Below are 13,120 nucleotides of genomic sequence, written 5' to 3'. Positions count from 1 at the left end.
TGAGCAACACAACACAAACACTTTGTTTGTTACCAGATCCATTTCACTGACAAGACATCTATGGGTTAACCTCCATCATATCAGCGAACTAAACCTTTGACTAGTTAGTGTGGTCGGTCATGGGTTTGGTGCCCGCTCTCCAGCAGTCGATTAAATGCCCTCATCGAATCCAAACTCAGTGATGTGAGAGACACGGTGGAATCAGCATTCCTCCATCTCTCAATGTTCCCCGGTCTCTTCTCGCCCCCTCCGTCGCTTCTGGTGGCCGCCCGCCCCCGCCACGTTTCCCCACCCCCCACTCATTTCATGCTGAGTGGATGAGCGAGTAACTAATATGGATCAGACCCAGACCAGACAGACAGCAGCACCCCCCCAGCCCATCTCATCACCGGTTTACGGCTTCCCCCGACTCCCCTGTCCGTGTTTTTTTACCTTCATAATCATTCTCCTCTGCTCTCATTGGCTCATCTGTCATGATGAAACTCTACTAGATGGCCACATCTGTATGTAGCCCTCATGTTTTTTTATTCTCTGTTTATCTCATTCTCACGTCCATGTGGTCTAGATGAGGTACATGAAGCATTGAAGATGAAACAAGGGAGGGACGGTGGATAATGTTGTGAGGGAGAATGGAACGGTAGTGTGGCAGGATTTGACACAAAAAGGACACTTTGCTTTTTGCCATATCTGTACATGGCAGGTCTTTTTTACTTGCTGACATCTTATTAAAGTGTGTATAGACATATATTTTATTAGGGCTGTCAAACGATTCATTGTGTTTAATCGCATCCAGAATAAAAGTTTGCGTTTACATTATATATCTCTGTGTACCGTGCATAACAATTTTGTATTGATAAAGAAAAAACATAAAAGTACATGTATACTGTATATATGCTTATTTAGAAAATATTTAGATGTATTTATTTATAGATACTAATGATTGAACTTGTTTATAAACTTGTATTCATTTTTATATTTTTCTTAAACAGTTGCGTGTATGTTTTTATAAATACAAAATTTACATGCACACTACACTGACATTTATCATATTAACACAAACTCTGGATGCAATTAATCTCGATAATTTATTACATTATATAAATATTTAAACATACAATTTTCTAATTCTTTGTTTCATTCATGTTTGCCTCATAAAAAACAATGTTACTTGTAAAACACTTTCCATGTTTTTCCTGTAAGAAACTGCTCAACGGCACTCAAATAGTTTGCCAAACGCTTCTATCAATTCCGTGTTCAAAAGACAACATGCATTTTCACAGTCGTTTTTCTAACATCGCTCACCAGCAATGAAATATCTTGCTATAATAATATAGACAAAACTGCATTTTCTAAAGGATAAAATGTTCTTCTGTCCATTTTCATTCCTATCTATCCTTACCCGTTCCTTCTGTTCCACCTTAATTTACCCGGCCCCTCCAAAAGCTAATCTATATGCTAATAAGAAGATGGCAATCAATGACGTCCCGGCCCGTCCGCGTGCAATCAATATGATATTATGGAGGCAGAACAGATGAAGGAATCCATTTCAAATAACACACTCATTATCAGATATTACACAATAAGTGCCTCAATTTACTTTTCGAGACAGTAGCGTCCTCATATCTTTCTCCGGGGTCAGGACCGGGCCTTCCTCGTACGTGTATTTTCAATTTAGATATGGCCTGAATGTTTTTTGTTGCGCCCAAAATGGCATTCTGTTTTTGGTATTTTAAAGTGTACTTAAAATAATCTGATGTGCCTGTGGTGTGTTTATATAAGTGTGTGGTTTGCCGGTGGTGGTGGGGATTTACCTTTGCTAAGCGAAGCTTTAATTACTGATTATTAAAAGAGGGTCTCGACAGCACAGAGCACTTTATCATCCGAGACTGTGAACCACACCGTATTCCCAATTTATCATCTTTGTCCTTGGTGTTTCCTCTCGAGCTTTTAGGCCTAATGTATGCATGTATTCAAATTATTCTTTGTAGTTTTAGTTTTAATGTGGTTTTGTTAACATTATTGTTATTATTGTTTTTATCCCTATAATTCTCCTTTCATTTTTTTTGTTTAATATTAAGGAAATGTTTAATGTGCTTTTTTCGTTTTGTTAATTATTGATTTATTTTTTATATTATGTTCAGTTATTTTTAAGTTATTTTAAAGCATTAAGCTATATTTAGTTTGTTTTATTTCAGTCTTAGCTTAGTTTTTTATTGATTTCCAGATAACATTTTTAGTGTGCAAACTTTTTTCAGTATATTGCTAGCGTAAATATTCGAATTACAATTTGTATACAATTTGTCACATGCTATGTAGGCTTACATTTGATTTGATTTCACGGAAAAAGTTCTCATACTTTTAACTTTAAAAATTCCACGCAGACACATTACGATTATTAAAAATAAACATAACGTAAATCAATGCGCCTCCTACTCTTAACTGTGTGTTTGCACATTTAAGCATATAAAAGGAAGTTGATATTGGAGGTCTTATGGTTGGTTGCCAGGGTGTTGCTATGCGGATGCAAAGATGTCCTGATGACTGGTTTGTAGTGTGTTGCTTTGTGGTTACCAGCTTGCTAGCCAAAGTCAAACGTGCTCACCCGATTTTTTATACATGCAATCTTTAAACATCCATGTTAAAGATCTATGCCTAGTATATTCACCATAGTTTTTTTCCAGTGCAGGTTTTTATATTGGAAGCACAGCTATCACCGGTGAATATTCTGAAGCAGGTGGGGGGGGGCTTGGTGGTTATAGAGGGGGGATAAAAAATCATTACCATCATCCTCATTAGTGCAGAGCCAATTGTCCAATCGGAACGCAGCTCTGCAATGGGGATCCAAAAGGCACCCCCAGTTGGCTGTCGCTAGGAAACCACAGAACTGAAGGGGGGGCTTGCATGTGTGTGTTAGAGAGAGACAGGCAGAAGAGAGAGAGAGAGTGTGTCTGTGCGTGACAACTGGGACGTGGATGTTAGCGTGATCGGGAAGGACTGGGGTGCACACGCACACTAGACAAAGAAGCATCGGGGTCCTGAGGGATGGGGCTCACCACGGGTCCGAACGGAGCTCGTGCAGCCCCTCAGAAAAGGTAGGAGCTGGGCTTTGTCTGGTAGATGGGTTCACCCGGACGCTTGTGAAATCTGTCTGTCCATGCATATGGATGCATGTCTGCTGTCATACATTCCAATCCTCATGTCTGGTTGTCATGTCGTATCGCTTGAACTTTTCTCGCTCTGATCGTTTCATGCCTGTTACTCCTGTGTCGGGCTGTTAGTTTGGGATTACTGGCAGACTTGTTTTTAGTTTGGCTAAAGGTGATATGGAGTTTAAACTGTGCGCTGAAGAACACCTTGTTTCATTATTATAAGACCCACTCAAGTGCTAAGACTATATTGTATGAATGGTATCCCACGAAGCATTTCCACCAGATTTGATTGAGTTCTCAGTTGCGTTTCATTTAAGTAACAATTTAGTCTCGGATGTTTCTCCTAAAATTGCTTCGGGGGGATTAAAATGGAGAGTGTTAAAATGCAAGAAGAGTACGTCTAAAATGGATTTGGGTAAATTTGTTGAGAAATGTTCATATTGAGATCCACAATAATATTGACATTTGTTTGTGGACTTGACGAATCTGAGCTCAGTTGATCACATTGTTGAGATCTCTTTTGAAACTCTGGGGTCATTTTGTGAGATTTCTGCTCCTCTTTCTCAGGAGAATAAGCATGATTTTCCAATTGCTCTTCATTAATGGTGATTTATGTATAGGGGAAATAAATGAGATATTAAAAAAATCTCATGTTAGTTGTGAGCCAGGTTCGACACTTTCACATTTTTGACATTCACTCCTAAAAAAAGGTGCTTCCAAAGATCCTTCGATCCCCAAAAACTTTTCAGAAAAAATGTTCAGATTATAAAAAGGTAAGAAAGAGATGGTTCTTCAAATAAGCTTTGACTGAATGGTTCTTTGTGGAACCAAAAATAAGCACCTTTATTTTTAATGGTGTACTTTTTAAATGCTGGGTTGTTTCAAGCCATGGTTTGGTCAAATATGGACAAACCTAACCGTTGGGTTAAAAGAACCTAGAAATGCCCATATTTGACCCAACCATGTGTTGAAATAGTATTTCTTTAGATGTTGTGAGTGTTTTACGCCTTTATCTGTCTCAAAATACGTTTAATATGAATAAAGCACTGCAACTCCTTTATAATATGTAAGGGATAACTAAGAATAATACATTTGTTGGTTGAATTCTCCACCAAAACTTGTATAAAACGGTTAAAGGGATAGTTCACCCAAAATTTTCAATTCTGTCATCGTCTGTTCGCCCTGATGTTGTTCAAAACCTACATGTGACTCTTTTTTTCTGAGGAACACAAAAGAAGATATTTTGAGAAATGTCTTGGTGGTTTTGTGTCCGTACAATGGAAGTCAATGAGGGTCAATGTTGTCCTGTTTCCGACTTTCTTCGAAATATCTTCTTTTGTGTTCTGCAGAAGATAGAAAGTCATACTGGTTCGGCATGACACGAGAGTTAGAAAATGATGAAAGAAAGTCCCTTTAATGCTGTTTTAATTCCGCTTCCATGTTCTCACACAGATGTCCCTGTGGTCTGTCCGTGAATACATATTAATGAGACGCAGGACTTATATTTAGATTATCTAATTATAATGGCCAAACTCCATTAGTTTTGGAGACCGCAGGAAATAGCTTAGGGGGAGGGATCGGGGATATTACACCATCTCTTGGCATAATAACAGATCCATAAAGGGAACGGGAGAGAAGAGTGTGTGTGGGGGGGGGAGGCAGGGTTGGGGGTTCAGGCTTAATGGTTTGTTGTGGGTAAAGAGGGGGCGAGACGGGGTAACCGAGGGAGGGGTTGAAGTGTGTGAGGTTAGTGGCTCTCGACCACGTGTGCGAGTAATTAAATGAGTATAATTGAAACCATGCCACACTCCCCCCTGCACCACCTCCACCACCCCAAGTTATTCTCCTCACCCCCCATTTCAGTTTCATTATCATTTCCCCCATGAATAACAAACCCCATAGAGAGACTCCGGATGAAGACTCGGGGTCTGTTAAGCTGCCCTGTAGCGACTCAAGTGATCCGGGTTGGATGGCGACTGTTTACATACTTTAACCGGGATGATCGCGCGGTTAATGTTAAGATAATGGGAAAAACAGACATGACCTCTAACAGTATTACATATACATTTATACATTCACTGGACGCATTCAATTTTTGTAGCATGTGGTATTGAACCCACAACCTGTGATGCTAATGCAACGCTCTTCCAATTTAGCCACAGGAACACCTGAAAGATTGAATGTGAACATGCTGTAATTAAACTAGAATTAAATCTGTATGATTTTTGCTTAACCAAAAGCTGCCACACAGTTATGGGCCCAGTGCTCACAGTCATTTCACTTCATGGGTGTCAATACCACAGGAACTTAACGTAGCTATTTTACGTTTTATTTTGGTAATGAATCTGATCCGATTTTTAACTCTTTTTAGTGCGTGCCTTTGTTTGTGTGTCCAGCTTTTTTTTTCTGTAATTCGTACATTTTTTTTTCTGTATCATCTGTTTAAAACATAAAATGTCAGGATATTTCACATAAATATCTTTACATTTATTCATTTAGCAGACGCTTTTATCCAAACCTACACTCTTAGGTGCACTCTAAAATAAAGGTGCTTCACGATGCCTTAGAGGAACCTTCTTTGTCTAAATGATTGCATATAGAAACGTCATATTTCACAATGAGTTTACTGTAAAAAAAGACCTTAATTTTACAGATTTTTCACATATCATTTCCAAAGAACAGTCATTTTAAAAACAGGGGAAAACATTTACATTTTATTGGAAAAAACATATTTTTACAGTTTCTTTCTGGCACCCCAACTGCTGGAAAACGGCAGGTTGTTTTTGTCTATTTTTGAAATGCTGTCAAAAAAATGTCAAATTACAGAAAATGACAGCAAAGAAAAACAAGGGAAAAGTGATTTTAAAGATTTAATTTACGGTGTTCTTATATGGAGAATATAATTTGACTGGTTCTTTGTGGAACCAAAATGGTTCTTCTACGGCGTCTGTGTGTAGAACCTTTTAAGCACATTTCTTTTTAAGAGTTTGTTTTGCTTTTAATGACGTCACACTGACATTTTCTGCAAAACCGCACTCAATAGCTCAGCTTATAAATCACTTTTACTCGCTCAAACCTGATTTTGGGTTATTTCGAACAGAGTTACAGCTGATTTAAAGAAGTACAGCAAAAGCAAATGTTTTAAGTCAAAGTATATAGATGACTTTATAAAGCTATTAAAATGACTTTAGGATTACATGAAAGTTAAAAGTAGTTGCAAAAATGACTAAAAACAGTGACATTTTACACATGCCACTTACATCTCCTTATTTGCTACTTTAATGCCGTGACTTTAACACTTGAAGTGTGATGAATGATGTAGATGTTTTCCAGTAGCTCAGCTGGTATGGCATGCTGGTGTTAACAAAGTCAGGGAATGCAAATACTAGTAAAATATATTGCTCGAATGCACTCAGTTGTTTTGAATCGAAGCGCCTGCCAAATGCATAAATTTAAATGTTAAACCATGCTTTGGGGGAGCTGCAGAAAAGCTGTCAAGCTGTTTTGGGATGCTTATTTCTACAGGCAAGTATTGCTTGACAACCTTAAATGTGTTATATCATAAATATAGAGGCAATATCAGAATATTTGTGTGTGTCTAACATGTTTATTTAATGAGCCATCCGCTCAAACCTATTATGTATTGCCTTCCCTCAGCTTGCGTCGAGTGTGGCAGCGGGGAGGTCGGGGTTCAAAGGTAAAACATCGGGGTGGCACGATGGAGGGCGAGCACAGCGCGCCCGCCTCCAGTGCCAGCAGCAGCACGGGTACCAGTACCTCCACCACAAACTCCACCAGCAGCTCCACGGCTAGCTCCACCAGCAGTGGAAGACAAGGCATTCCCCAGATATCTGTGTACAGCGGCATTCCCGACCGACAAACTGTGCAGGTCCGTATCACACCTGAAAACACACCTACCTCCTCTTGGGAAAGAGATGCTCTTAAAGGTGCAGTGCGTTATTTTTTATTCATCTTCAAAGCAGACACAGTGGTCTTGAACTGTAAGTTGGCACCTGTTGGAATAACCGCAGGATCATGTAGAAATAGGCAATTTGCATTCATGCAAGTTAGGAGACCTAGAAAATGAGTGGGCTGGTAATTGTTTGGTCATGTGATTACAAGATGGCAGCCCTCCACGTTTATAAACACATCAATTAACAAACTTCAGTTCAATAGTCTCACTGCATTGCGCCACTCAGCGTGTTTACTCACCGGCCTTTTTAATTGTTGGCCTACTAGTCAACACTGACATCTATTGGTGTGTTTGGGAACTGCAGTGGGACAGGCAAAAAAAGAAAATTAAAAAAATATATTTATAACATGACCTGTTTTAGTACCTGTTACCGAAATTGACCTTCGAGTTCTTCCTACCAAAAATCTTTGAATAGCAATCACTGGTCAATTGTGATATTTATCATTTAAAATGCAAACACCGTTTTCAAATAGACTCAGTTATGATAATAATTAATATGAAATGTTGATATGTAAAAATCAAAATCATTTGAATTGAACATTTAATCCTAAATAAATCCCTACTAAAGTTTTTTATTTAAAATTATTCAAAATTATAGCAAAAGTAAAAAAAATTATCCTGATTAAGATCATTAAAATCTTCCTGTAGTTTAAGTATAAGAGCATCAGGTAGCATAATTTAATTCACCTCGAGCATTCGGTTCATGCTCTACTTTATCAGGGGTCATGATGCTGGTTGCCTAGCAACTGAGTGATATGGGCTGTTAAGTCATGAAAAACTGAAATTGATGTACTAGGAGGTGATCTGCAATGAGGTTTAATGATGATGTAAATGCTGGGAAAGCACAAATATAAAAAAAATCGGTTCATTGTCACTTCCCATTATTATTTATAAATATATATATATTTGATATATATTTTAAATATTTAAATAGAACAACTAAATGTATATTCTAAATAGCATCGCTATCCTCGGATGTCCAAATACATTGTTTTTCAGGAAATGGAAGAACACTGTCATTTTTAAATGTTTAGATAATTGTCTTAACACACTGCATATAGCTCATTATAAAGGCTTATATTATAACTAGAATTTACTTTGTAAAGAGTCCTTCAGATGTATTGAAGAGCATTCTCTCTCTCTCTCACAGTTGTTTTAAGTACAACGTTGCCCATGCATTAACATGCATGCATGAACACAGGAGAAACGGCAACAAATAAAAGATTAAACAATAATTAAATAAAAGTATTCTTAATAAAGAACTAATAAAGGTCTCTATTTTTTATAACAATACTAACACAATATATATGTGTGTGTGTGTGTTGAATGGCAGGTGATCCAGCAGGCCTTGCAGCGGCAGCCCAACACAGCGGCGCAGTACCTGCAGCAGATGTATGCGGCTCAACAGCAGCATCTGATGCTACAGACGGCCGCATTACAGCAGCAGCACCTCAGTACGGCGCAGCTGCAGAGTCTGGCAGCAGTGCAGCAGGTGCGAAGCATCTCCTGACATCCCAAATGAACACAAACAACATTACCCCATTAATGTATCTTACTGAGCAGCGTAATAAGGTGCTTTTTTCGGATTTATTTTTCTCTCAGGCCAGTTTTGCAGCCGGTAGACAGAATTCAAACCAGAACGGGACCTCGTCTACTCAGAGCGGACCGTCGCAGACCACAGTAAGCTCTTTTTTTCATCTCTACGTTAGGATTGCAAGGCTTGTGGGTTTGATTCACAAGAAACATGCACTGATAAAAGAAAGAGTGTGCCATTAAAGTGTAAAAGATGTTGAGGTTTTTCATGTCACACCTGTGTCTCTCACTCTCACAGATTAATTTAACCACTTCCCCCGCCGCTGCTCAGTTGATCAGTCGCGCTCAGAGCGTAAACTCCGCCCCCTCTGGGATCTCCCAGCAAGCTGTGTTGCTAGGCAATGCATCCAGCTCCACCTTGACGGCGAGCCAAGCCCAGATGTACCTGCGGGCACAGATGGTAAGCACATGCGCGGTCCCAGAAGCGCAAACGTCCGGCTGTTCGCGAAACTGACTTTTAATTCTCTCCATGACATGCGGGCATAAAGCCATCCGTATGATGTATAACTGAACGTCTAGAATTTGACACATGTGCTGCTTTCTGTATTTCTATTTTTTTGTATATGTGATTTGTAATGATGTGCATTGTCCAGACACTGTGTCATGGATAGATTTCTGACAATATAACATTGAAGAGTGTCTTGGCACGTGTGTGTGCTTACAGGCTCAGCAAAGCAACTTGGTACATGTGGCCAGGAGTCTGGGCCGAGCCGTTCCTCTCTCCTCACAGCTGATCCTCGCACCTACAGCCACAGTAACCGCTCTGCAGTCCGACACTAATGCAGTCAACAGCACACAATCTGCATCTGCACAGGTACACACACATATAGAGACTGATATACTAGACGCACTGAAGTACTAAAACACACACACAGCCTTTCAATAGTACAAATTCACATCTGTGCATCTACGCAATACAGTCAAAAAAATCCCAAAGGCATGTTTCTATCACAAGTCGATCTGCATTTTAAAACTCCAACACCTCTATTCTCTTTAGCTCTCATTATAAAATGATGACATACCGAAAATGCAAACGTTCACATTCACCTTGAACAATTTTGCGTTTTTTTTTACATTTGTGTCTCAGGTACAAAATCTCACCCTGCGCAACCAGCAGGGGGCGTCTTCCACCTCTGCAGGCCTTCAGGCTCTTAGTTTAAAGCAGACCCCGGTCTCCATCCAACCCACCCCGCTCATCAAGACCCCCAGCTCAGGCGCCGGAGCCGGGAAGAGCAACTTGACCACGGCTTCCTCAGAGGACAGGAAGAAAGGAGAGATTGAAGCACAGACGGAAATGAAAGCGTTGAACATGAGCCGTAGTGTCTCCTCTTCACATCACCTGATCGCACCAGGTACACTTACAGATTATATACAGCTGCCACCAAAAGTTTACAAACTAATTTACTTTTTATCACTTTGTCCCAAGGTCATTTTCACTGGGGTGTCGATAAGAGCTTTAAAAAATGTTACCCATCAAATCGTAAATGTTTTTTATTGCATTGTTGATTTATTTATGTACAGTATTTATTTCTTTATTTTAGTGCATGAGTCTTACTTTTGAGGCCACTTTTTGGATAAAGTTTTCAAATGCTTTAAACAAATGTAGTATTTACAGTACATTCCTCCAAAGTTGTTATAGTTTACTAAACTAAATTGAAATATATAAAAAAATCCTAATAAGTTTTAATTGAAATCCAATCAAATAACAAACTTAATATTCTTTGCAAAACTATATAGAACCGAAATATGATGCCGTAACAGGAAACTGAAGCATGTTTAAGTTGAGGTCCAAAAATAACAGAATATGAATAAAAACCGAACTAAAACTTCAAATTAGATATAAAAATATATAAAGTAGAGTAGCAACATAAAAGTAATGTACAATAATGTAAAATAGTCTTGAAAAATGTGAAATATAAAGGTTTTTTTGAAACTAGGAACATGAACATCCATTGTTAAACGCCCAAAAAACACAATCAAAGCTTTGAAAACAGCGAAAAAATGGGGCCTTTAATACTTGTGCGCTGTCTGACAGGTTCTGACAGAGATTCACTGACGCAGCCTTTAGCCCATGACTGTATACACCAGACAGGACCTAGCGTTGCGTTTTGCTGCGTCCCACAGCTAGAAGCTGTCTATTATTATAATTTAATGCTGCTTTAATTGCGTTAAATATTTTGAATGTGTTAATCTGAAAAAAAAATATTGTTAACGTTAACAGCCCTATAAAAATATTAATAAAACTACATATCATAACTTTGTGTTCATCTAACTTTGTCTTTGGGGTCTTATTTTTAAAGGATTAAGTCATTTTGCCAATTTGCCTGAAGACGTGTCGCCTCTAAGCTTATAGAAATGTCTGTGAATTGACTTGTGAAAGGTGAGATGGAGTTGAAAAAATACCACCTAAGGCTAAATTTGTTCTGCATGGCTTTTGTTCAAGTGTTTTAATGGATACATGGCCTTTGAAGGACACTCGTCATATCCGTCAAAATCTGACACGCACGCCATCCATCATCCATCAGGTCTGTCACTTTAACCCTTCACACGGAACACTTAAAATACACGTTTGGAAACGGGTACTAGGGCGTGCCGAAGCTTGCAGGGGCTGCAGGGGTTCTAGTTTGGCAGATGAAACAAAAAAGTGCTTTGTGTTTTTACCAATGTCTTTGCTTGGTAAATAGTACATTTTAAATCAAATTTGATCTGCTAGATTGTGACTCTTGTTTTGTTTTTCCATAGGTATTGTACTTCTAAGAGCTTTACCTTTGTCACATCTATGTCATTCAGCAGTCGCAGGTGCTTGGTGTATGATACAGCATGTGTGTACACAAATGACAAAAAATAAACAGAATGAATAAAGGAGTGAGAAGTGTATGAGTGGCTCTTCAATCTGAAGAGTTGTGTAAACAGCCACCTGGTGTGTACGTGTGCATGTGTGTGCATGTGCGCGTGTGTGTGCGTGTAGGGATAAATGTTGTTGCTATGGCATTGAGCTCCTGAGTGCCGTTGCGGTTGTTGTGATATATGTCTCAATGCCGTTTTCTCCAGTGCATCATTCAGAGAAATGAGAACACATTCTGTCCTTTTTCTTATTAGAAGTGTCTCAATATTCCTGTTACTGAACCTTTGAATAGCATTCACTATTCATTGGGATGTGAACACTAAAAGGATTTATTTTATGGAATAAAAGCATATACAACTAAAAAGCAGAAAATGCATTTTTTGTTATAATAAACATCCTTTCCTCTATATAAGAGCCTTTCAAAGGACGGTAACCATAAAGTTTTAAAAACCGAATCCAAACCAGTATACACACAACTACACATACTATATGACTTTTTCCAGACGATATAAAACATCAGTAGCGCTTTACATTAAGGTGCCCTTTATAAAGCATTTGTAAATGTGTTCATTAATGATTAATAAGTCATTTACAAATGCATTATAAAGCAGTTTAAACTGCATAAATAAAAAGGGATACTAACAAAATACCTGCCAAATAGTGAGCCATTGTTCACTCGCGTGTTATGAATGCTTAATAAATGTGAATACTTCAGAGGCATCCACTTTTCTTTAAAGTGCACTTTCATTGGCTGTAAATAAAAAATAAATAAATGTTTTCTGGTTTTGATTAACTATCGGAAGTGATTGAATCATTAATAAAACATCGTAAACAAACAAGTTTACAACAACCTTTGTGCATTTAGCCTTAAAAGGGGATCAAGAGTTTGATGCATTTATTTTGGCAAGCGAGAAATTACAGCTTTGGCTAAGCATCAAGATCTGAATCGGATCAGGTAAGCAATATGGTTTGAAAAGTGACATAAGAAATAAAATTATAAGAAAATTTATAACATGCGAGTTAAAAATGGCTGACTATTTGTCAGGTATTTCGTTAACCCCCTGTTTATTTATGCAGTAATAACTGCTTTATAACGCATTTGTAAATGACTTATTAATCATTGATGAACACATTTATAAATGTTTTATAAATGTGCTATTAAAAACATTTATAGCCAGTCAAAATCCTTTCAAACGTCACGCTGCGAACAGGCTTTCGATGTCGTCTAAGATTTGCAACCGATCATTCAATCCCATTTATGTTGTTTGTGTGGGTCCAGGTTTAGAAACTATGCTCAAGTATACTGAATTTGTCATGTCCTAATTCTGCTGAACCATCTTTTAGCAAACACCCACACGTTGTGGCTCGCAAAGAAAATGTGACTGATAAAGAGCCAAAAAACATTGTAATATACTCTTGCAGTGTACTGTATTGAAAAAGTACAACATTCGTTTTTCTTTTAGAACGGATGCCTTGGAGGAAAATTGTGTCTCTTTGTGGTTGCTTTTTCATAGATCGGAAGACATAAACGCAACAGAGAACATGGCCTCATTCATCTCT

At 38.3% G+C, this 13,120-nt stretch overlaps 1 protein-coding gene across 6 annotated transcripts in view; it reads left to right on the top strand.

The window, feature by feature from the left end:
• The window catches only part of phc2b (polyhomeotic homolog 2b (Drosophila)), a 31,512-nt gene that overhangs the window by 11,042 nt on the left and 7,350 nt on the right, over positions 1 to 13,120 (top strand). For 5 of the 6 annotated variants that reach the window (XM_056751414.1, XM_056751413.1, XM_056751411.1 and 2 more), the window contains 6 exons: positions 6,807 to 7,038; positions 8,456 to 8,614; positions 8,725 to 8,802; positions 8,954 to 9,115; positions 9,380 to 9,529; positions 9,803 to 10,067. In XM_056751414.1, the coding sequence (XP_056607392.1) occupies positions 6,868 to 7,038; positions 8,456 to 8,614; positions 8,725 to 8,802; positions 8,954 to 9,115; positions 9,380 to 9,529; positions 9,803 to 10,067 (985 nt within the window). In that variant the 5' untranslated portion in view covers positions 6,807 to 6,867. The remainder of the gene's footprint in view (positions 1 to 6,806; positions 7,039 to 8,455; positions 8,615 to 8,724; positions 8,803 to 8,953; positions 9,116 to 9,379; positions 9,530 to 9,802; positions 10,068 to 13,120) is intronic. The other variant, XM_056751415.1, reaches the window with a different exon arrangement.

The sequence above is a fragment of the Triplophysa dalaica genome, chromosome 6, assembly GCF_015846415.1.
Source record: "Triplophysa dalaica isolate WHDGS20190420 chromosome 6, ASM1584641v1, whole genome shotgun sequence".
Classification (NCBI taxonomy): Eukaryota; Metazoa; Chordata; class Actinopteri; order Cypriniformes; family Nemacheilidae; genus Triplophysa; species Triplophysa dalaica.
Note: the sequence above shows the minus strand (reverse complement) of the source record. Positions and strands in the feature narration are given on the sequence as shown.